We start from the raw sequence: 24,775 nt of genomic DNA, 5'->3' as shown, positions 1-24,775 counted from the left end.
TCGAAGAAGTTTCGCTACATACCTACCGGGAAACCCATGTTGTCGGCTACAATGTAGCGCTACGACCATAGCCTTACCTTTGTTGGTAATAGGTACTTATTTACCACGACGGAGCTAAAGATACACCTGCTATCGTAATATATCAGATTGTCCTGTTTATATCTTTAAAAAGGTACTTCATGTGAGAAGTCTTAAATATTTCAATGTGTATTTGGAATTTTGTAGCCTAATATAGATATAGGTACGCACTTGTTTATTGGTGAACTAAAGAACCTCCATTATTTTCCATTAAGGCAAATTGTATCGTGTGACCGTGGTCTTTCTTTTTACACAATGAAGAATTTTCGTCTTCAGCGGCCGTTTAACATAATTAAGAGCTTTTTGTTTAGCCCTCCACTTTCGGCGACAGGGAGATTTTCTTTTTAAGACGTCTTTTAAAATACATAAATCAAATTATATATACAATAAATAATATTTTTTACAGTACATCTGGCGGCCTAGCATAAATTGCGTTCTCGCGCGCGAGTCCATACTTGAATTCGCGCTAGAGGTATGGAATCGCGCGATAGAACGCAACTCATGCTAGCAGGTCTGTCGGTCTGGTGCTCCATTATGACACCCTGTGCTATAATAAGCACATTACGTAACTACGTCAAAATTAAAGAGCAGAACCCTTAAAAACGTTAAAGACGATCTTTAACTCCTCCTGCTCTACAGACTTTCTGTAAGTGGAGTAGGTAGGTAACTACATATTTAAACGCAACAGTTAAAAAAACTCTTTGTTTTTCCATGGTCTTACCTTATAGACGGTCTTCTCCACATTGACCTTACACTTTATAAATTGTATGTAGGTACAGATGTCAATCACAATGAAATAGTAATAGGGTCCCGTTTTACCCTTTGGGTACGGAACCCTAAAAATCAACGATGATCAACTCTGGTCAACGTAGGATTCGAACCCACATCTTTGTATTGCCGATTGCGTTAGCAATATAGCAATAGGTATAATACTTTCTTTAATATAATACACCATTTTCAATTTGCAGAAGTATCTCAAGGGAGTTCCTGACCTCGACTGAGTAAAAAGGCTTTTGACAGGTCCTTTTATAGCAGAGATATATCGTGCTACTTATACAACTCGAGGTCTGCCATGCGAACTTCAAAGAACTCTGTCTGAATTTTATTTACACTTATTTTCAAGTAGGTACCTATACGAGTACAGTCACCTGCAATAATATGTTACTCTTCGAAGGCCGCAAAAATATGTGACACGTTCTTATGGCTCTACAAATAAGATCGTGTCAGATATTTTTGCGGCCTTCATTGTGTAACATATTATTACTGGTGACTGTACATACTCTTCTCATAGTGCATTTCGTGCGCACCCACCGGCGCGCTCTTTCTTTCTTCCGTGTGGGCACCAATAGAGACACGACGAAATGCACTGCAAGGAAATTGTTTGATTAATCAAGTTGTGATTTGTACATTTCGAATAGGCCTCCACCTAGTCGATCGGATTTCAAGGATACGAAAACATTTTCTGGCAAATTGTCAAGAGAAACTCATGTATTTCTGCTGATACTTTGTCGAACATCCATCGAATGTATAAATAAATATCCCATTCATCTTATCACAATTTATTCCATGAAAAGGCATTTGTTTGGCACAGAATTTTGGTGAAGGAATGGCTAACGACTCCGACTTGATAAATGACTTTGGAAAAGTGATAATAAGTTACAGAAGTACCTACGAATAGTATCTTGTGGCAGATGTGGCTTGTAAGCAGAACGTCATTGCTTAATGAATTTTGTCATTTAAGTATTCACTTGTCACTATTTAGGTGTCTATTTCCTATAGGGACCGTGCGCGTTGGAGGGTCTGCCATCTTGTGGCCTGAATCAGAAACATATGTGCACATGTACATTGCCAAAGCAAGTGCTACCATCTACCTTTCTCGTCGGTACGTTTCCTTCTGCTTAGTAGGTTCTGCCATTTTGTGGGCTACATCGGAAGCATAAACGGCACATATACGCCTCGCGCCAAAAATCTGATGGCTCCTAAGCTGCCCTCTATAATTCATGCACGGGGCCTATAGGTCTATTTTTAGAGCATCGTACTTACAAAACTTTGTTCACGGTGCTCTTATGGGATCACTTCGGTCTTAAATCGGTTAAATGCATTTTTCTTAAAGACCGTTTGTTGTAGGTATTTTTAATGTCCTAGTTTCCCGTCTTAACTTTGGTCGAATTCTCGTTCTCGAGTCAGTTGGTATATAAATTTAGCTTGATTTAATAAGTGTCCATAGTTTCAAGCAGTTTAGAAGTATGTATATATATGTCGCAGTCAAAAGTGTGAACTGGTCAAAAGAACTTTTAACCGACAGAAACAGGCAAAACTGCTTTTGACTGAGCATGTTGGTCAAAAGTAGTTTTACCTGAAAATCATTGGTTAATAGTAATTGTGACTGTTACTATCAGTCAAAAGTACTCCCAGAGATAGGTAGGTTAGGGTTATATATTTTTTTGCTACGCCCAAAAAACGAAACTGTTCCCAGAGATAGGTAGGTTAGGGTTTTTTTTTTTTGCTACGCCCTATAAACGAAACTGCTGCCAGAAATAGGTATGATTTTCAGGTAAAACTACTTTTGACCAACATGCTCAGTCAAAAGCAGTTTTGCCTGTTTTTGTCGGTTAAAAGTTCTTTTGACCACTTCACAATTTTGACTGCAACATATATATTGCCGCAATCTTGTATAATGTACCTACATTTTTATAGCAGCATTTCGACCACTTAATTTTCTAGCCGTATTTTCTGTAGGTACCAAGTTATTGCAAAAGCAACCATGTATCTGAACGGATAAATTCCATATTGCAACATACACATATGGGGTGGTGGTTACATTCTCATATTAGGGTGGGGTATATAGTAAAACGGTATTTTTACTTGGCAATTATCGGCAGGGCGGTATCATTAACAGCAGCAGTAAAAGTAATTGTCGGCAGTTTGTAACAATTACTTTCAGAAATATTTTTGGTTTATTGCTTTTATTTTTCCCATAAGTATACTAACATGTATTACGCTTCTCTGTATGTTTAGCACGTTCGAAATAAATCTAGCGACTTACCCCTTAGTCATAAAACTTTACAAGCTAATTTATGTTTTATCGTTTTCTTGCAAATACATAAAAATTACAGATTAACACATTATTTTGGCTAATTGAGGCTTGTGGCGCGTTTTTGAATAAAGGGATTAGTATGTACTAAAATATCCTGACCCTGTTACTCATTGTTGGACTAAATATTTTTATCTAAGTAACTTTGAAATTACTCCATTACAAATAGATTACTTGTTTACGCTAAGTAATAATATATCTCAAAGCAAACCGCAGCATTTTTTTCCATATTGGAAATGTAAGATTGCTGGCCAGTGTGGTAAGAATTTCCCTGCTCATGAATATTGCAAATGGCGCCGGAAGCTTCCACATTCAAATAGGTTTCTCGCGTCATACATGGCTTTTTATATGCGAACCGTTAGGTTGTTAGAATAGTAATGCACTTGGCTGTTTTTTGGTGCAAATATGGTTGCATACGTATTATTTGTCATTTTATTTAATGGAAAGTTTATGTCAATTGTTAGCTTTGACTGCCACTCTTATTTTTACGCGTCTAGGCATTTTTAATACTTAACATCGTCGTAATTCTAACTTTGGTTTTTAGTTTTCAATACTGTCTCGTAGCGTTGTGAGGTCTGTTTTCTATGGTACCTACTTTAATCCATTTCTAACTATATAAGTCAGCAATATTCTGCTGTGAAGGCATAATCATTTAACTATATTATAAATGTAGGAAATATAAAAATAACACTTATATAAAATTACAAAAGTAACAGTTTCTTTTAGGTGGAATTTTAAATGTTTTCTAGATTTAGATTAGAAAATACTAAAAACTATTATTGACAATATAATAAAATGAAACAATACATTCTAGGCGACAATAGTGGCCGGTAATGGTTTAGAAACTTCGTTAAGAAAAGGCTAATGAGAATCCAAAACTGGCGCCTATTTTCACCGCGGTTCAGTCTATTGTCCTAGCCAAGTGTCCCAGATCAAAGTGCAAACAATGACTCTTATTTACCGAACGTTCAACGCTCTTATTGTTCTAGAAAGATTTTAATTTGTGCAAATTTCCGAATGGCAATTTACTAGAAAAATGTAATTTGACGCAAATTGTCGAGTTAAACGCTTTACAATGCAAATCTAGTCGGATTTTGGACCGCGTCTCATCGACGGTCGGGCATTGACGGGTTTCTCTTGAATTTAAACGATAGTTTGCTAAGACTATAGTAGTATGACTAACTTACATAGTACATAGTTTCAATTTAATATACAAGTGTTATTTGCAAAATGTTTGATAATCATTTAAGTAATTGTACTAAATATTTTATAGCCTATTTCCAATATCTAGTTTGCTATTTATATCCAGTTATCATCCAGCCTAGGAATTAAGATTGAAGGTGGCTACTAGTTATTGGTAAAACTAGCGTAAAACACTAGAACGTTGAGGTACCTACTTTCAGATGTTAGTGATATCAGTTACAACAATTATGTACGGTATTATGGGGTTTAATGGTTATATTACATAGGTAAGTACTCCATATATTCTTGAAAGGGTTGTGGTACCTATAGGACTTTTTTTTATCACTCAAGTTTTCGGTAAATTTAAGCTCAAACCAAGCTGTAAAACAAGGTTCGTAATTCAACAAAAGTGGCTTTTCATGATTTAAAGCTTTATGATTCACATGACGTGTCATGAAAGTACGGTCCGCAGTGCCGGCCAATACCCACTATAGTTACATATAAGTATATAGTAAAGCTTATGTAACAACATGCATCGTGTAATCGTGATTTATACAGGGCTACCTTTGTGTGGGTTATTTCTTTCCGCTGGTTTGGGTTTCTCGGAAAATTAACAGCTTTTCAACGTTAGCGAGAACCTTTTACAGATTTACGACTTTCACCGATTTTCGCGAAGTTAACGTTTTTACTGAAATAAAACGCGGTAGGTTATTTAAAAGACTCTCTATGTAACCTTTTCTTTATCAGCCTAGTATGTTAAAACAGCTTATAATAATAGATATGTACTTATCTATCACATTTTCAGGCAACAGCTATCAGCTATGTCTACAAGCCGCTCTTAGTACGAAACTATGTTGTACTTAGTACGTTCTGCCTATAGGCTGTATCTTTAGGTATTTAAATAAAGTAAACAAACAATTTGTACATTTCGGGTAGTTATAACATTTATTGGTTAACCGACCAAATACAAAACCGCCTGGATCTGTCACTGAACGACCTGACTTTTACCTACATTATTTGATCTTGTAATGTTTTCATCTACCTTCAACTATTGGCTTAAGGAGCCATTTGAGGGTAGATTTTGTTTACTTTTATTTAAATACCTAAAGATACAGAGTATAAAAATTGAGGTTCTGTACAGCAGGCACCGTAGCGTACCTATACTGGAAATATTTTACGAATACGCGGCGCCAGTGCGACTCGTGAAATTTGTCCGTCCGTCCGTCCCCGATGTCGACGCGATCATACAAATCTATTTGCTTCATCACTTATTCACGGCGGCGCGCCGACCGGTGGATATAGGTATTGTAACGCCATTTGTTATGATTTGTGACAAAAACAATCCTATTTTTTGGATTATAGGTTGCGAGCTTTTATGCGTTATCTGGCTCCTCTACACGATGGGCCAACGCCGGCCACTCCAGGGGACGCAGCCATGCGGTAGAATGAGATACCAAAATCACATGCTCCCTCTAACGGATAAATGCGTCCCTTGGAATGGCCGGTGTTGGCCCATCGTGTAGAGGAGCCATTATATGTAGGTACGTTACGCCACTCTAGGTATACTACTGCAGCTTCAGAACTGTGGTAGCTACAAATCTGTTGTGCGTATAGAAATACTAATCCCTCATCGCCATGCATAAGTGCATAACAGCCTCAAGAAAATGTTTTTAAATTTATTGTTTTCAGGAACTTTATAAATACAACTCCATAGTAATTGGCCACTCTTAACAATAAGACACTTCTATTGCCTTGTTTCTTTCGGATTTGTTAAGACTTAAGAGTGTTACTAAGTTACTAATGGAGGGCTTATAGCAGTCGCCCTAAGTCACATTGGAAAATACATTGAACTTGAAATTTGATATAATTTTTCTATTGTCATCTATGATTATTACGCTTGGTGGGGCGATCAAATTGGTCGTCTTGTGTTAGCAGTTAGATTTCTGTAGTTAATTAAACGTAAAATAATGTTTCTGAACTCCAAATTTTGCATTGCGAGTGCACGTATTACGCTCTTCTTTGCTCTAGAATGAACTCTTGTAACCAATACGTTACCAACATAATTTTAATGCAGCAACGGAATTGTGCAACTTTACAATAAACCAATTAATATGCGTAACGTCTGCTAAAAGCTGTTGTGGTTTGACGTGATTTACGAGTATTTGTTTCGGATAATGTATGCGATTTCTAATCTGACACATCTGCTACCGTCGCAGCATCTCTATGTAATTTATTACAACAATGTGTATAGATTTGCCAACTGCGTATCATCTTTATTTTCTTTTTTGTGTTTCCTCGAGTTTTTTTACCCAAATATTATTTTTATCGTACAAAACGGGCAACGTTGTTGTAATATGTACCTATATTATAGGAAAGAAGTTGGAAGAGGCCCTTATAGGGATAAGTTCGCCTTTCTACCTTTATTTCTGTAAATTTTATGTAAATCTGTGTTGTTTACGTTTACAATAAAGTGATTACTACTACTACAAGGTTAGGTATACAGCGGTAAATATGCAACGTAGTTTTCGTTTTCAGGCGACCAAGAAAGTACCTAAAATTACCTACTATATTGCATCAAAGTGGACTCAAAGCAAAAAAAGGCTCTAGTAAATGGCATAAGCAAAGTTTAGTATAAGTTTAGTTTATAGCGGAAGTCGAACTTAATTTTAAATTGAAGTAACGTTGCTCGCGGTGGCCGGATGGTTTGGCGGATTAGCGTTTAACCACTAACCGTAACTTGATTTTGCTTGACGTTTAAAAAACTTTGCGGAAACATCTTAGCAGGTTTTTTTCTTTTTTAATTTTCTTTGAATTCGTCTAACATTGCTTACAGTTGCGACAAATAATCTATCAACATAACGCTTAAGTATTGTGAAGCTTGTTTCGCTATAACAAACGTTTTCACACATCAATTTGCATATACATTAGAAGTTTGGTAACAAAATAAGTATACACAAAGTTGGCTCAATCACATTATATGTATGGATGGAAAGTTGCTAAGCCCAGAGTCAGTGAAACTTCACATGGGAGTACAAAAGATCGCTAGGATTTAATGTAGGTTTTGACAGATAGAAGGGAAAACAGATCGAGTTTTATCAGCCATAACATATCAACAACGTCAAGTCATGATTCAACACAAAAGTGCCTCTGGTAGACGTCGAAATGGAATATACAAAGCAGAATATAAATAAATATTATATTTAAAGGCCGCATATTGCATGACACCTTTCTTTTCTTTATTAAATGTCAAATGGATTTATGAGAAAAATCTGTATTTGATAAAACGTTTTTCTTTTTAAAAAAATATGAATCGTGAATCGTGAAATGGGTTTAGTCAGGCATATAAGTAAGTAAGTATGCAATATGATTACAATATATATCTTAAAACTAAAAACACAATTATGGCTGCCAAATCCTATATCCTATGTCGCCAAGGTGCTTATAATCCAAACAAGTTTATATAATACAAAGATATATAATCTTTGATTAGGTGCTTAACTATTTAAAAAAATATTTAATTAGGTATCAATATTGCAGAAAAGTTTCTAGTTTTAAAGTTTTAAGCGCTAAACTTCTGACGCGATAAACTATGCACTCTATAGCGGCCGGCGGCTATAGAGGGAAGTTTGTCTAGAAGTTAGAGCCACGGGGAGTGAGTCGACATTTAAATTAAAATGAGGTCCCTTCCCAGCGGACTGATACTGCTTGTCGCTAGAATATGAGATTTATTTTTAAAGTTTATTTCTGGGTAATGTGGGAAGTGAACTAACGGGAATGAATGTGCCGTGAATAATAGAAAAAGGTGCTGAAGTTTTGATCAATATTTTCGTTGGTTTAGTTACCACATAACATAAGCTCTAAATATTATGTAAGTATGGTGTGTAACAAGATGTTTTCTTACTACATGTGTATGCATAATATTCTTAGATAGATGTGTTTATATTACCGTACCTACTACTTTCGGACCCTAGCGAAGTTTCTTGATAGTATACTTATTTGCTTATTTGTTTGCGATTAACTCTAAAACTTATCGATTTTGATAATTAGGTACCTACCTACTCATTTGGCGTTGGGTAAGGTTTATAAAATTTAAAAACTTATAAAATTAAATATATAGCCGGTCAAGCAGGTTTATCAGTAGAAAATGGCGCGAAATTGAAATTTTCTATGGGACGATAACCGTTCGCGCATACGTTTTTTAAATTTGCCGCTCCATTCTACTGGCGTAAATGGCTTGACAGAGTATACCATGCCCAAGTGCGACGATCTAAAAAAAGCTTCGTTAAATTCAGAGTCACAAGTTATGAGAAGTTTGCATAATGAGGAAAAAATCTACTTGACATTTTTAGCCCCGAGCGGCTTCGCTACACAATGTTGTTTTTGATGTTTTTGCTGTAAAAATGTTTTTAACCAACTCTCGGCTATGGTTACATTAAAATCCATATAATATTTTTGATAGAGCAACCTTACAGAAAATCTATTAAGTAACTTAATAGTTCAAGTCAAACATACATATTTGGCATGCCGAAGCTAATATTTATGGTTTAATTAAATTCCATATAATATTTTAATATAGTAATAAGTAACCTAACAGTGCGAGTCAAACATACCTAATATTGGGCATGCCGGAGCCAATTCGACTTGACTTATTTGACTTTATATAGGATTAGATTTTCCGGACTGACATATCTAGGTACAATGATTTAATAGAGAGAATTTTTAAAAACAAAGATTTTATTTAATGGTATTTAAAAGAATGTACCGTTGCCGCTTAACCTACACTTTCAAACACATCACGCTAATAAACTGTTTTAAAACAGCCGCATCGATCGCATTGTTTAATGTGTTGCAGTAGATTCAAAAATTTATCTGTCACGAACACGAACACGCTTCTTGAATTAACGCTACGCTATTTGAATTTGAATCTGTAACCCCTAAATTCTGTAAGAAGCAGTGGTGGCCGAGTGGATATGACGTCTGACTTTCAATCTGGGGGTCGCGGGTTCAAATCCTGGCTCGTATCAATGACTTTTTCGGAACTAATGTACGAAATATCATTTGATATTTACCACTAGCTTTTAGGTGAAGGAAAACATCGTGAGGAAACCTGCATACATCTGCGAAGAAATTCATAGGTGTATGTGAAGTCCCCAATCCGCATTGGGCTAGCGTGGGGACTATAGCCCAAAAACCCTCTCGCGCATGAGAGGAGGCCTGTGTTCAGTAGTGGGACGTAAATAGGCTAAAATGATGATGATGAATGATGATGAACCCCTAAATTACAAAAATGTTGCTATGTACCTATATTTATTCAGTTTTGAAGCTCACTCTAAGAGACCACCCCCCCCCCCACCTAATACTCCATAATAATATGCATAAGTGACGAAGGAATTACAATTAAGCTTATCAAAATATGTTATTTAAGCTATTTTAAATTTTCGATTCAATTTCAAGGAGAACGTTTAGTCGGTATGTTAAGATGAATACTTCTATTAATAAGACCTTTATCTTCTTCACAGGATAAACACTACCTCTGTATAATGGCGTCCGACTCTCCAGACCAGAACTTGACTCAATACTTCGCTCTCTGCAATGACTTCATCCACGCAGCGCGGCTCAGGGACGGACACGTACTCATTCATTGGTAAGTATCCATTATCATCCATAGGTACCTAGTATAGGTACATACTTATGGGATTCACAATTTATTCACACTTGGCCGCCAAAACCCCGTGCTTGGTTCATGGAGCGCCGCAATATCTAAGGACTGGCCTTACGGGCAATAAGAATGGGGCATGGATGATGCCAATACAGCGGTGTGACACCGCCACAACGCGATTGGTTGATGAGTTCGCATCACGCGCGCGATTGGTCGTAACATTAGACTGCATGATTGGCTCGCACACACACACACACACACACACACACACACACACACACACACACACACACAGACACACACACACACACACACACACACACACACACACAGTAGTTTCATTTCTTTCGTTTCGTTCACTACGTAGCGTTAGCGATTGGCATGTTGGCAATGGCATGGCAAGGGCCTGTATAGTCAGATGGCCGCTTTCTCACTAATAGCTAATGATATAATAGTATATTCGAATATGCCTAATCATTAAGACATATATAAAGTGTAGGTCATACTGACCAACTTTTTGGTAACATTCCATTTCTAACCGCAGCTGCACTCCCGGTACTGAACGCGTCGCTGTCATTGTCAAATTCCATACTAAAATGAACAATAATACAGCTGGAAATGGACTGTCACCTTTTGACTGTTTCATACATTTTGGCTAGACTGATGTGGAAAATTTTCTATGGCAGTGTAATTTTTTTTTCGCGGTTGGCCCAATAATAAAAGTTGCTCAGTATGACCTAAACATTAACAGGTTTGAGTAAATAGTTTCTGACAGGGTGTATAACTTACCCGTAATTAGATAGTAAGTATGTATGCCAGCGGTAAGAGCGTGCGACTTGCAATCCGGAGGTCACGGGTTCAAACCCCGGCTCGTACCAATGAGTTTTTCGGAACTTATGTACCTACGAAATATCATTTGATATTTACTAGTCGCTTTTCGGTGAAGGAAAACATCGTGAGGAAACCGGACTAATCCCAATAAGACCTAGTTTCCCCTCTGGGTTGGAAGGTCAGATGGCAGTCGCTTGCGTAAAAACTAGTGCCTACGTCAAATCATGGGATAAGTTGTCAAGCGGACCCCAGGCTCATATGTGAGCCGTGGCAAAAATGCCGGTATAACGCGAGGAAGAAGAAGAATTAGATAGTAAATATGTGTGGAAATACCCCGTTTATGTATTTTCCAAGCCTCGTCTAGTCTGCAGAAGCAGTCGTGCGTGGAATTGAGATATTACCAACTTACTTACTTCGTTTAACAGATAATTCCGTCTAGGTTGGTCTAGGTAAGCCCGTAAATGGTGACAAATGTGTAGGATAACGCTCAAGATTAATATGTTGGCTTGCAAAGTTAGATTGTGGCAGAGCTAAGGACTGTTCAGTTTACTAAGCGGACACTCTTACACCTCTTTTAATCGGCGAATTTAAAATCAATTGACGTACAGCTCATAACAATATAATAAACAATCCCTCATTTATCAATTGCTACATATTTGTTCCCATAATAGTCAAATATTTTTCCCGAAGGACCGAACAAATTTGGAACATAGCAAGTTAGTTCTGCAATAAGGATGCACAGGCTAGTATTCACTGCGAAAAATCGTAAATATGTACAAATTTTCCAAGTTAAACGTGAATAAAATAATTAAAACATTTGCAGAGCATCATATGCTTGAAGATTTTACAAAATCCCGGCACAGAAGCGGCCCGGCCAATCCAGAAACAAAAGTATTGTCATGCGGCTGTTAAAATCAATAAATTACTTATCGGTTCGCGAAATTTCTAAGACAGCAGGCGTTAGAGTAGGCACAGATTAAAATATAAGAAGTATGTACAATAAATGGACCCATAGAAAGAAAAAAATGGACAAAAGAATTACAGAGCAGCGAAAGCAATCGAAAAAAAGAAGCGTCAAACTGTACTACATTTTACATTAAGATAAATTTCGTAGCATTTTAATGGACAACGGAAAATGCGTAAAATGTTGCTGTAGTACGTTACCAATGGCCCTGATGCTACCATGCCGTTGTAGAAGATCATATATTCGACGAGGAGAGTAACATCAAAATTGACCAATTCATGAAGAAAGTCCTTGTCTGGCAGGCAATTGGTTCCTGTGGCCTTAAAAAGTTTGTTCTATTTTGCGACATGAACTTTGGTTGCGACATTTACAGAAAATAATGCATCTAACAACGAGTACTTTCCGTCTATCAGACGCATAATGTCACCTCTTCATTTCGGCCTGATTTGGCAAGTGCCCACTATGCTGGTCAGAAAGTGAAGCTACTGAATTTGAAAAACATTGATTTCGTTCAAAAACAAGTCAACTCATCTAATTGCCCGGAGCTCCACTCCATCGAGTGGCACTAGACCAATGTGAAGATGCACTTAAAAAAGGGTAGATGAGAAGCTAAAACATTGAAAGAATTCAAACGAATGTTGTTTACAACTTGTCAAAAAGTGTCAAAAATTGATGTGCAGGCACTTGAACGGCGCAACCGTGTAAAAGTACGAAAATCTTACCGATGTTATTATATTATACTATATTTACATTAAAATGTTTTGCGTTGGTTTCCGTTTTTATTATATTTATCTAAATAAAGCGATTCCAGAATTAGAAAAATGTAATTTATACTTTTTTGTGTGTCCGCTTAATAAAATGAACAGTCCTTATTCTAAAATTCCCATTTGGAACTACGGCGACCTATTCATACATTGGTAAGAAGCATACACGAGTCGTGGCAGCCCCAAAGGATGAATTCATAATCGTCATTGGCGCTCGTGAGCTTGATGTAGGTACTAAATAAAATAATGTTTGCGAGTTACACCAAGCAATTAATGTTAAACTGGTTTAGCAAAGTTTTGAATGCAATTAAGCTACAAAAGTAGCAGACATTTTAAATAATTACTTCAATTTTAGCATTTAATTGGATGTTTTACAGATTGCGCAATATTGCTTTGACTTTGCTTTCAACTATAATAATTAGCCAAACTTTAATAGTAAAATATCGAAAAACACGAACGACTAAAGGTGGCCACTGACGAGCCTTCCAACAGTCCAAATAGAGTGGGTGCAATCCAAAATCGGTCTGTGAATGTCAAAAACGTATTGTACTTTTATTTAATATTAGGATGCCGTCCATTTGGGTGAATCCATTGTAACGGCATCCATTTGGAAGGCTCGTCAGTGGCCTGCTTAAAGGTGGCCACTGACGAGCCTTCCAACAGTCCAAACAGTACAGTCCAACAGTAGCTGCAATGCAAAATCGGTCTGTGAATGTCAAAATTGTCAAAAACGTACAATGTTTAATATTAGGATGCCGTCCATTTGGATGAATCCATTGTAACGGCATCCATTTGGAAGGCTCCTCAGTGACCTGCTTAAGCAACCGACTAAATTGGAAGTCATATATTATTTAACATCAACCGTTTATATTTGAATAGTGTTGTGGTTTTATCGGTTGGAAAAGTCGGACTAAAGCTTAGTATTTAATGCGAAATTGATTAAAAGATATGGTTAACATTCATGTATTCACCTTCGCAATTATTTTAAAATATTCCTCTGAGATATCTTTTAAAGATTTAAAGCAAAAGTAGACCTACGGCGTGATTTGGGGAATGAATTAGAGATTCACTAGATATGAAATAATAAAATAATATTATTATTTTATAAAATAAAATAATATTATTATTTTATTTTATTTTAGTTGATGTGCACGTTTGAAACGCAATTCAACCAACGCGACTACCAGTTTTGGGACTGAACATTCCATTAAACACAGTACTTATACTTAAGTAGTTCCTGACCCTCCTTCTTAGAAATTGGCGCCGAGGGAGGGCGCCTCTGACCGCTGATAGTATCGTTCGTTACAATAACTAATTTTCAGCCGAACGTCGGTTGAAATTGCTGACGATTTCGGGGTAAATAAAGGAATTAACAATTCGGCTTCATCAGGTTTGGATTAGCTGACCTGATTGTATTTTTGTTCGGGTCAACGGTAGTTGATCTCGGTTAATTTTATTTGCATGTTTCCAAGCGAGCATAATTGCTGCTTTATGCTTTAAAATACACAATAGCTAATTCACGCAACGACTTTAAACGAAATTAATGGAAAACTTGAAAACTTCTGGTAATTTCGCGTTTGTCACACAAATGTTTGTCTATTCTGACTTAGCTTTGCATGGTATATTAGTTGGGGATGGATTTAGGGTTAAAAGGCAGCTAGCCTAACACTAACAAAAAAAACCCTTGATTACTCAAACATAAGCCTAAGCTTAGTTTGTCTATAACTTGCCACAATACGAAAGATTCATCCATTTTATGTCAAAGATAAGACTGCCTGAAAGTGTCTCATGCCTAATATTTATACTATAAGAGGCACTTACCTACCTAATAAAAGTTTAAAACATAAGTAATAAAGGTATATAACTATATTTTCGTCCACAGTTTAGCGGGTATGTCACGCAGCGTGACAGTGGCGGTAGCGTACATCATGTCGGTGACACCTTTAAACTGGCGTGAAGCGCTCAAAGTGGTGCGCGCGGGCCGCGCTGTCGCCAACCCGAACCTCGGCTTCCAGCGGCAACTGCAGGATTTCGAGACCTATAAACTAGTTGAGGTATGTCTATCACTTGTCTCTTACAATATGGTGAGACGGGGGTGATGGTCTACTGGCGCAACATGCCTAAAGTAGTGAGCATGGACTGCTCTATCGCCAATCCTAACGGCTTTCAGCGTCAGCTGCAGGACTTCGAGACCTACAAGGTGGTCGAGGTATGCCTCCTTTGCAGCAAGGTGAGACGCTAGGCTACGGTCGATAGATGTGAAGCGCTGAAAGTGGTACGCAACGCGAGCGCCGCACCGTGGCTAACCCCAACCTCTGCTTCCAATGTCAGTTACTGGGCTTAGAGACTTACAAGCTAGTTAAGAGGGTAGGTACTTATGTCTAAACTTTAGCAGGAGTCCCGTCTTGCACAACGAACGGTGAGATGGTCTACTGTCTTAAGGCACTAAAAGCTAGCCTTAGCGCGCTGTCGCCACTTTCAAACGTATCGCTTCCATTCGTCGAGGTATTTTGTCATTACTTAGGAACTTACTTTAAAAAAAACTGTGTGGTGTGACCGCAGATATGTTATTTAGTAATGAACTAGGTACACAGTAGGTACACAAAGTCGACTATCAAAAATAACTTAATCTTTGTGTAAGAAAAAGTTATAACATTTTATCTATATTTTCTTGGATTCGAAAATATTTTCCCACCGTCACGTCAGTCATTAGTCAAAACATGCTTGATGTTGTCTTTCAATCGTTGGCTTTGCGCCAAAAACCGAATAATTTATTAAAATATTTACGTAACATTCTGTCGTACCCTTGTTTACAATGTTCACTTTCCTTTCATACGGAACAAAGGCAATTTTTGCGGAAATTGTATTCCAGAGTTCGTTAACTGTGATGTAAGAGCCGCAGGCGGGTTTATTATGTTCGCCCCGTGCTCATCGCCAAAGGAACCCTTTCGGTACATCGCTAATTTAATCGATAAGGGTCCGTACAACGCAACGTGTCCATTCTCGTTCTCACCCTCACATTCTATGTTCGCTTTTTCAATTGTCATGTTTCTAAGATATCATTGTGACGACCAACTGTGACTTCATTTAAGCATTTCAAAAACTTCTTATAATACAACGAATATTATAAGAAGATATTTCATAATAACAATTTTTTTTATGGTTATGTACCTTATGTACCTAGTTATGGCAGTTAAGTTTTATGTCATTGTACGGCACTCATACTGGAGTCAGTTATGTAACGCTGCCATACATGACCCAAAAATTTTTTATTAAGCTATGAGCTTCATCACATCTGATATTTGAGTAATTCTAAGCATTTCTAGCCTGAAGTGGGGGGGAGGGTGGGGTACAAAGACGGCCGCCATCCGTCATCTTTAAAAAAAATCTACTCTGATCCTGGTGGGTACTAGGGCAAGTTTGGTATCATTTTCGTATAAACCAAAGACGTAGAATTCATTGCTGATATTTGTTTTTTCAATTTCATAGTAATTTTACAAGAAAAACGTAAAAAGGTGAAAAATTTGGTTGGAGATTTTTGCTACGCGGAGCCGAAACTACAAAAGATAGAAAGTTGAAATTTGCACACTAGATTACATTTATAAAGTGTACAAGAGATAAGAAGCGATTTTGAGAAATTCAACCCCTAAGGGGGTTAAAAAGGGGATGAAAGTTTGTATGGGGTTCAAGTTTTATTTTAAGCTAGGAATTTGAAACTTCGTAAAACGATATATTATTAAAATACAAGAAAACTAATTTCAGCGTTTTTGAAAATTCATCCCCTAAGGTGGTGAAAAAGGAGTTGTAAGTTTGTATGGATATCAAAAAAATTTTCGAACGCGGGACTTGAATCTTTGTATTTGGGGATATTATTAAAAGACAGGAAAAGTAATTTCAGCGTTTTGTAAAATTCATCCCCTAACAGGGTTAAAAAGGGGTTGAAAGTTTGAATCCATTACAAATCCGAGTAGACACACATTTCTTATTGGCTCCCAGGCTTGAAATGCTTAGAATTACTCAAGGAACATATGTGATGAAGCTCATAGCTTAATAAAAAATTTTTGGGTCAACTTTATAACTGCTTCCGCTATCAATCAAAATTTCCGACGACGGTAGGAGTAGGACACAAGTTGCAAGAGCAAACTAATTACCGAGTTTCATTTCCTGCATCCGCAGCTTTATGTCTAGCTCACGTACCTACTTAATTCTAGAAAACAACGTTTGCCTCGCAGTAAACCCCGAGATCCTGCGAAGTTGAGGTTAAGTCTATATAATGGAAACTTGATCTTGTCTAGTACAACCCAGGTCAGAACTATGTCGTTGTCATCAAACAAAGCTAATGGACTTGTAACAGAAACTGACGGCATAGCATTACTCATCATTATCTACATTGTGCATGTACATGTACACGTAATGGTAGGTATGACATTAGTAGCAGTAATGTCATGTTTTAATGATTAATTAATGAGCTATACTGGCGTGTTCGTCTAAAAATGTGTGATAATCAACATCATGTTGTGTAAATTTGCTAATTCGAAGGGTTTTTGCTTTTTTTCAGTCATGCACATACACTGCGACTTGATAAAAATACTTTTTTCAAGAACTCGCTATTTTTAAATCATGTAGAATTTACATGATATTTTCCCAAATTAATAATTACATTTTTTTTTCGTAGGAGAGAAGACGTCTAAAAGAGCGTTACCCGTCCCTCGCGCTCGCTGATAGCGACCTCTCCGAGTGTCGGGTCATGCTGGACTCGTATCAGACCATGCTGAGCCAGCGCACCATCTGCGAGGGCAAGTGCTCCATGGGCCGCCAATGTCCTACTGGTATGTGACACTGAGTTATGGCATTGTAGGAGAGAGACGTCTAAAAGAGCGCTACCCGTCCCTCGCGCTCGCCGATAGCGACCTCTCCGAGTGCCGGGTGATGTTGGACTCGTATCAAACCATGCTGAGCCAACGCACCATCTGCGAGGGCAAGTGCTCCATGGGCCGCCAATGCCCTACTGGTATGTGAAACTGAGTTATGGAATTGTAGGAGAGAAGATGTCTAAAAGAGCGCTACCCGTCCCTCGCGCTCGCTCATAGCAACCTCTCCGAGTGCCGGGTAATGCTGGACGGGTCTCTATTGTTTCCCAAATAGTTTTAAGTCATAATGTATTGTTTGTCCGAATTTTCGTTAGTCATAATTGGTTTTTCTCAGAAACGCGGAATTTTTCAGGATTGCCATAAAACAAACCTAACCTAACCTAACCTATCTACAGAATAACCTTACGAAAAGCCTGAAAAGTCAACGGTTTCAGTTTTATGACTAACGATAATATGACAAACAATACATTATGACTTAAAACTTTATGGGAAACAAAGGGACCCCATGCTGGACTCATATCAGACTATGCTGAGCCAGCGCACCATCTGCGAGGGCAAGTGCTCCATGGGCCGCCAATGTAGTGTGGCATGTGAAACCGAGTTGTTGCATTTTCATATGTGGCATATTGACGTTGTGGTACTAAATTTTACTACCACTGTTTCTAGAAAGGTACGAGCGATTTTGAATGATATGCAAAATACATTTTTGTATTTGAGTGTTTTTTTATTGGGTGACATATTGTGCTGATTAGTCAGCATTTTAGTGTTTAGATGGTTTTATAATCGTATCAATAACAATAAAGGTAAATCGCAACTATAATATAATATTACTTATTAGAGGCGAAACTACTGCACAACTTTTAGGTAAAAGAGTAAACTAACATTTGGGGACGTAAAACATTTCGGGTCGTTAAAATTCTCGTTAACTCCGCAAAGTTATAGAGTTATACTGAGCGAAATGGCTGACGCAAATATTCAACCTGCCATGCAAAATTCAAATTATTACCGCAGAAATTTAGATGCAGAAAGCTTGATATGTTTCGCTTTACAATACAATTATGAAGAGATTTTGAATGTAATTTAAAGACGACATTACGAGTAACTAGCATTAGGGCCCGTAAGTATTATTTTATTGTAAGCTTCAGCTAACCGTCTTCATTTATTGCGTAAAAATTCTGGTTAAGGTAGTAGATAAATACTATATCTACCTCTATATTATGTCTACCTAACATCGATACTGATAACTTGACCATAAATTAGAAGTATCCCCGGAAATCTTGATTGAATACCTAAACAGTTTCGAGATGGCTGTCAGTGCCAAAAACTCCTTGAATGTTTGTGTCAATAAGGAATTAAGTTTAACAAATGGCCATCTTTAATCGCTGTCCGAATTGATTAAGAGACAAAGACAGGGGACACCATGATGAAAGGGGTGGTTAGCTGTTGTTACAGGATTTTGGACGACTTGCATACAGTAAGCTACAGAGACTTTCTATGCAGGGGGGGATCATTTAACTCTGTAAGTTACTGTACTTACCTACCTACATAAGTCGTATAAAGACTTCGCCAAATACCTACTCGTAGATCTACGAACATAAATACAAGACTTATTAGGATAAAAGCCGAATGAATTTTACTATTTGATACTAAAACTAAACTAATACCTATCAAAATTTACTTACGAAAATGTTAAGTTATTCTGAATTGAGAAGCGGTGAATGAAATCACACTAGGCAGATGCGTTGTTTCCGAGCCAGTGTTTGAGGAACTGTGTCGCTCGGCAATTTGTCGTACGAGTCGGACGTGCCAGACGAAAGCTAAATTGAATACTAATGCTTCAGGTATTCTCAAAGGTAGCAACTTAATTGTCACGTGCCAGAAAAGAAAAGTTTTAATAGAATGTCTATAATTTACAGTCTAATAAAATAATGTTCTTGAAACTTTTCACGATAAAAGTCTTTATTTCGACATTTGAATTTTCTATTACTTTTTTGCTAATTGCCTGTGCTATGCCATTTCTACCAGCTACTAAGGTACAGTCACCTGCAATAATATGTTACACAACAAAGGCCGCAAAAATATGTGACGCGCTCTTATTGCGCTACAAATAAGGTCGTGTCCGATATTTTTGCTGCCTTCATTGTGTAACATATTATTGCTGGTGAATGTAATGAAGTCGTGGCGTCGGGCTCACAAGTTTTTGAGCAGCGTGCACTAAGGCCGCTCCTATACTTTTGCATTTGTTTGACATGCACGCCGCACACCCATCCCCGCTGCACGCCCAACTCGAGCGTCCACTCAGGCCTTACACTAAGAGTTGACAACTAAGCTAATTATTAAAAACCTCAATGACGCAGCCGAAATTGCCTTCAATTACGTCTCTAGTCAAGTGTGATAATTTGCCTCCCGCAGCCAAATTAACAAGTTACTTACCTAGAACAATCTAGTTCTCGTGACTGGCGGCCGTTTTAGCGCTCCAATAATATTGTTACTGCGGGTAGTCAATCTTATTGATCGATGGTTTGGCGAAATTACGACAACAGTCGTTAAAACGGTGCCAGGGTTTAATATTAAGCCGGCTTTTTGATTTGATAAAAAAATGATTTATGACGGCTTGTTTGCGAGATATAAATGTATGACTGAGTTCGGCCACACTTCATGGAAACTTATTCCATGTGCTACTTCAAATATGGCGCTCTTATAAGATATATATGTGTACTGGCGTTCATAAGTGCATGGAGATGTTTCAACCGTAAAATTAAGGCATTACGGTCGACATCTATCCATGCACTTTTGAACGCCACTGTACGCATTGTTGCTGCCATGTCTATGCAATGTTAGCGTGGTCGAAGTCTGTGTACATTTTTTAACCTTATTTATAATATATAAATCTCGTCATGTTATGTGAACACTTATTCGTATTTACAGAAAATCTAGACACGCAATGATGTAATACATATTTATAAATAATATTGTTCTGATCAAGGTTCCCTCTGCCACTCTAGGCGTCTGTAGAACCGGGTCGAAGCGGCAGTCGCGGCCCCGCCGACCGTCCACGGCGTCCGGCGACGCGCCGGGCCTCAAACGATCTCCCTCCACGCTCTCCACAATGTCTACAACTTCTACAGCCTCGGGTTATCGGCCGAGGTCCTCGCCCGCGGGGCTGTTTAGCTACACCGGGGGTGAGTGTATAAACAAGTACAAGTAGGGCATCAAACGATCTCCCTCTACGATCTCCACAATGTCTACAACTTCTACAGCCTCGGGTTATCGGCCGAGGTCCTCGCCCGCGGGACTGTTTAGCTACACCGGGGGTGAGTGTATAAATGAGTATAAGTAGGGCATCAAACGATCTCCCTCCACGCTCTCCACAATGTCTACAACTTCTACAGACTCGGGTTATCGGCCGAGGTCTTCGCCCGCAGGGCTGTTTAGCTACACCGGGGGTGAGTGTATAAACAAGTACAAGTAGGGCATCAAACGATCTCCCTCGACGATCTCCACAATGTCTACAACTTCTACAGCCTCGGGTTATCGGCCGAGGTCCTCACCCGCGGGGCTGTTTAGCTACACCGGGGGTGAGTGTATAAATGAGTACAAGTAGGGCATCAAACGATCTCCCTCCACGCTTTCCACAATGTCTACAACTTCTACAGCCTCGGGTTATCGGCCGAGGTCCTCGCCCGCGGGGCTGTTTAGCTACACTGGGGGTGACTGTACGAGTATACAAGCTTGGCCTCAAACGATCTCTCTCGACGTTCTCCACTATCAGCCGTATTCGAACAATGAGATACCTACTTACGTCAAATTCTTGATATTGAATTTGATTGACGTTTCTTCAAACAAAAATGTCACTTTTGACACTTGTTTGACACTGACATATCCAATCCATGTCGTTTAACCCTTAAATTGGCATTGTGCATCACAGTGTACGTTAGTTAGTAAAAATTCCTGTCGTAAACATATCTAATTTCCTAAGCTTTTATTAACAGAAACTACTTAATAATGATGTTATCAATAGTAATTAAATATGTGATATGGCATAAAATTAAAATTAACGTCGCTATCAAAAAATCTGTTCGAAGCGGCGACGCTCGCCAGTACCTCTAATAAGTTTTATTAAATTTTAACAACTTTTCTGTAGGCAAGTTATGATTATTATGTTTTGTGTTTCATAAGAAAGTGGTAAAGTATATGAATAATTGGTCATTTTGTGTGCATAAGGCATAATAATAAAGATAATCACTGGTAAATTGGAATGTACACCACGGTTACCGTTGACAAGTTTGTAAAGATGTACTTACATTCAACTACGGTAACCACCGTGTACGTTGCCAACCTATCTGTACTTAACTTTTGGTTTTAATCTATCGATTTTACGTGTCCTTGTTTATTTAAAATATTTTTAAACAGAATGGTTTCCTTTCTTTGTCTGTAGTATTTAATACTATGTAGATCGCATAAGATTTTAGCTTTAATTCACGTAAAAAATGTATGTTCCGATTATGAATCAGATTCCGATGAGGAACCAACGCGCATTCAAACAATACTATTCTGACGATAGCCCTGATCCACCTTCTATAAATTCTTCTTTGGAGCGATTAAATTTGCTAGACAGCTTGTCGGACGAGGATGATGTCGATAAATATAATCAAGCACGATTTAATTCCGAAAGCACGTTGATTCTCTTTCGAGCGTATTAGAGTTCTGTAATCTCCATCTACAGTTATTTATGGTGCTTTGCCTACACTACACTTCAACACTCATCGCCATTAACTACATACTAGGGCAACAAGAGGTTCATATAAACACGTGAAATGTACCAGCCTGAAAAAAAAACAGAATTAGATACTGCTTTAGGTTACTTTTAGAACTTCCGGATTGAGCTAACTATTCGAAGGACATTGTAAAGCGACGAAGATTGGTAACCGATGAAATGAAAGTTGAGAAACTGTGCCATAAGAAAAAAAATACAAAAGGCTCTGAAATAGCGTCCTAGAGTTACAGACAGTCTTTGGTTTAACAACATGGGGCATTTTCCTGAGAGTGGACCGTAAAATGTACACTACTACAGGGATAGACAAAATTTTATAGCGTCAAATGCAACATGTTCCTTTGTTTAATTGTCGGAGAAACAAAAACACTAAATTGCTTTTAACAATTTCACACTAAATTATGTTTTTTCATAATAATTTACATTAATTTTTATATAATATTTTACTGGCTTCTTGGCAGCGGTAACCAGCGTGTACATAGAACAATGTTACTTTTCTTGTTATAAAATTGGCAACGTGCATGGTGATGTACATAGATTTTCTGAAAAACCGATAATACTGGATTTTTTCAAACATTTTTCTGTAGACCCCCAGACGGTATTAAATAAAGGTATGCTACTATATCACTTGTTTTTACAAATTTTTACTCTTGCCAATTTAAGGGTTAAATATCTAGGTGACGGCACCAATCATGGACATGTTAAGCGCACTAAATTAGAATTTCGTTTAAAAATGGGATGTTTTTTGACGATACAAAATTGGTGATTTTTTTTTCGGCACTTAAATACATTAGGAACATTTAAACAAAACCAAAAATTCTGTATGTTTAATACATAATTAATAAAAAATATATAAATTGAAATTTACGAAATCACCATTGATGGACATCAAAAATTCAGTAATGGACACCCAGTCAAGGACATGGACCCAATTATGAACATCCATTAATGGACACTTTTGTATTGAACACATAAATGAAACAAATGATGTCACAAATCAACTTTTATTAACGCTATTTGAACTTTCATTTAGATTTCTAAGTTATACTATAAGAGTTTTAGTCCGGTTGCCGGCTGCATGAAACAAACCTGATCAAAAAATAGAATATACCTACCCTGTAGAGGTACCTGACATTTAGTACCTTCCAGCGCACTTGGTCGGCCTAGGCTTAACCTGGCAGACTTTGTACAAAGGGCAAAAACGTTGGACAAAAAAACATCAAAAAAATACCTCATCGAAAAATGGAATGAAACTTGTATGGTAGGATACCTGACCTTGGGGACAGTAAAAAAAAAAGTGGTCGGCCTCACCTTAGCCTGGCAGTTTTTGCAGTCCGACCAGATTTATTGGACCACATGACACCTACAATTTACCTCATAGCAAAATAGAATTGTTGACGTATGTCTTGGTCGGCCTCACCTTAACCTGGCAGCTTTTGCAGTCCGACCAAATTTATAAAAAAAAAACATGAAAAAGACCTATCGAAAAATCGTATGAAACTTGTATGGTACGATAGCTGCCTCTGAGGACAGTAAAAAATAATTTGGCCAAGTCCGAGATAGCTCGAGGCATTTAGTGTTCCGTACGGCTACCATCAGTTTGGCATTGACATAAACGATATCGTGAACGTAATTTACTTCCTATAGGTATATCTCTTTCGCACTAATATGTCAGTACGAGCGAGATGCATAGAAAGTAAATTACGTTCACGCCCACGGTAGCGTTTATGTCAATGCCAAACTGATGGTAGCCGTACCGCTCGCATCGTTACATTTTACAGGGGTTGTTTGCCTGTTTTTAGGATACCGTATTCAACTACACACACAGAACAATAGTACAAAGTGTCTAAGTGCGAAGGCTGAAGGCCGAGCTTTAGCAAAATGTCATCGCTTTAGCACAGAGCAATAGTACAAGTGTCTAAATATGAAGGCCAAAGGCCGACCTCTGCGTAGCCCGAAGGCCCGAAGCGTCCAGGATGTCAGTGCTTTAACGCAGAACAATAGTACAAGTGTCTAAAAGCGGAAGCCGAAGGCCGAGCTCCGCGTAGGGCCGAAGGCCCGAAGCGTCCAGGATGTTAGTACTTAAACACAGAACAATAGTATAAGTATCTAAATGCGAAGGCCGAAGGCCGAGCTCCGCGTAGGGCCGAAGGCCCGAAGCGTCCAGGCTGTCAGTTCTGTGTTTAACCACTGACATCTTGCAGGCTTCGGGCCTTCGGCCCTACGCGGAGCTCGGCCTCCGGCCTTCGCATTTAGACACTTGTATTAATTACCTGTGTTTAGAACTGACCTCCTGGATGCTTCGGGCTTTCGGCCCAATGCGACTTCAGCCTTTGGATCTTGCGACTTAGACACTGTACTTAAAAATACTTGGAAAAGTTACGGGAGGCGCGCGTCTGTCGGACGCTTCGGATCTTCGAATCGCTCCTTCGGCCTTTGCATTTAGTTAGATTCTTGTACTATTGCTTTGTGTTTGAATACCGAAGTCGAGCATCTCGCGAATGCTTGATGTGCAATACAATACAATACTCTTTATTGCACACCTCACATACACGTAG

At 38.2% G+C, this 24,775-nt stretch overlaps 1 protein-coding gene across 2 annotated transcripts in view; it reads left to right on the top strand.

Annotated features, from left to right (window-relative positions):
• LOC134668871 (dual specificity protein phosphatase 22-like) overlaps window positions 1-24,775 on the top strand; it is a 65,463-nt gene that overhangs the window by 25,389 nt on the left and 15,299 nt on the right. For both annotated transcript variants that reach the window (XM_063526349.1, XM_063526348.1), the window contains exons 3-6: window positions 9,874-9,998; window positions 14,455-14,626; window positions 17,248-17,401; window positions 20,449-20,625. In XM_063526349.1, the coding sequence (XP_063382419.1) occupies window positions 9,874-9,998; window positions 14,455-14,626; window positions 17,248-17,401; window positions 20,449-20,625 (628 nt within the window). The remainder of the gene's footprint in view (window positions 1-9,873; window positions 9,999-14,454; window positions 14,627-17,247; window positions 17,402-20,448; window positions 20,626-24,775) is intronic.

The sequence above is a fragment of the Cydia fagiglandana genome, chromosome 11 (assembly GCF_963556715.1).
Source record: "Cydia fagiglandana chromosome 11, ilCydFagi1.1, whole genome shotgun sequence".
Lineage (NCBI taxonomy): Eukaryota > Metazoa > Arthropoda > Insecta > Lepidoptera > Tortricidae > Cydia > Cydia fagiglandana.
Note: the sequence above shows the minus strand (reverse complement) of the source record. Positions and strands in the feature narration are given on the sequence as shown.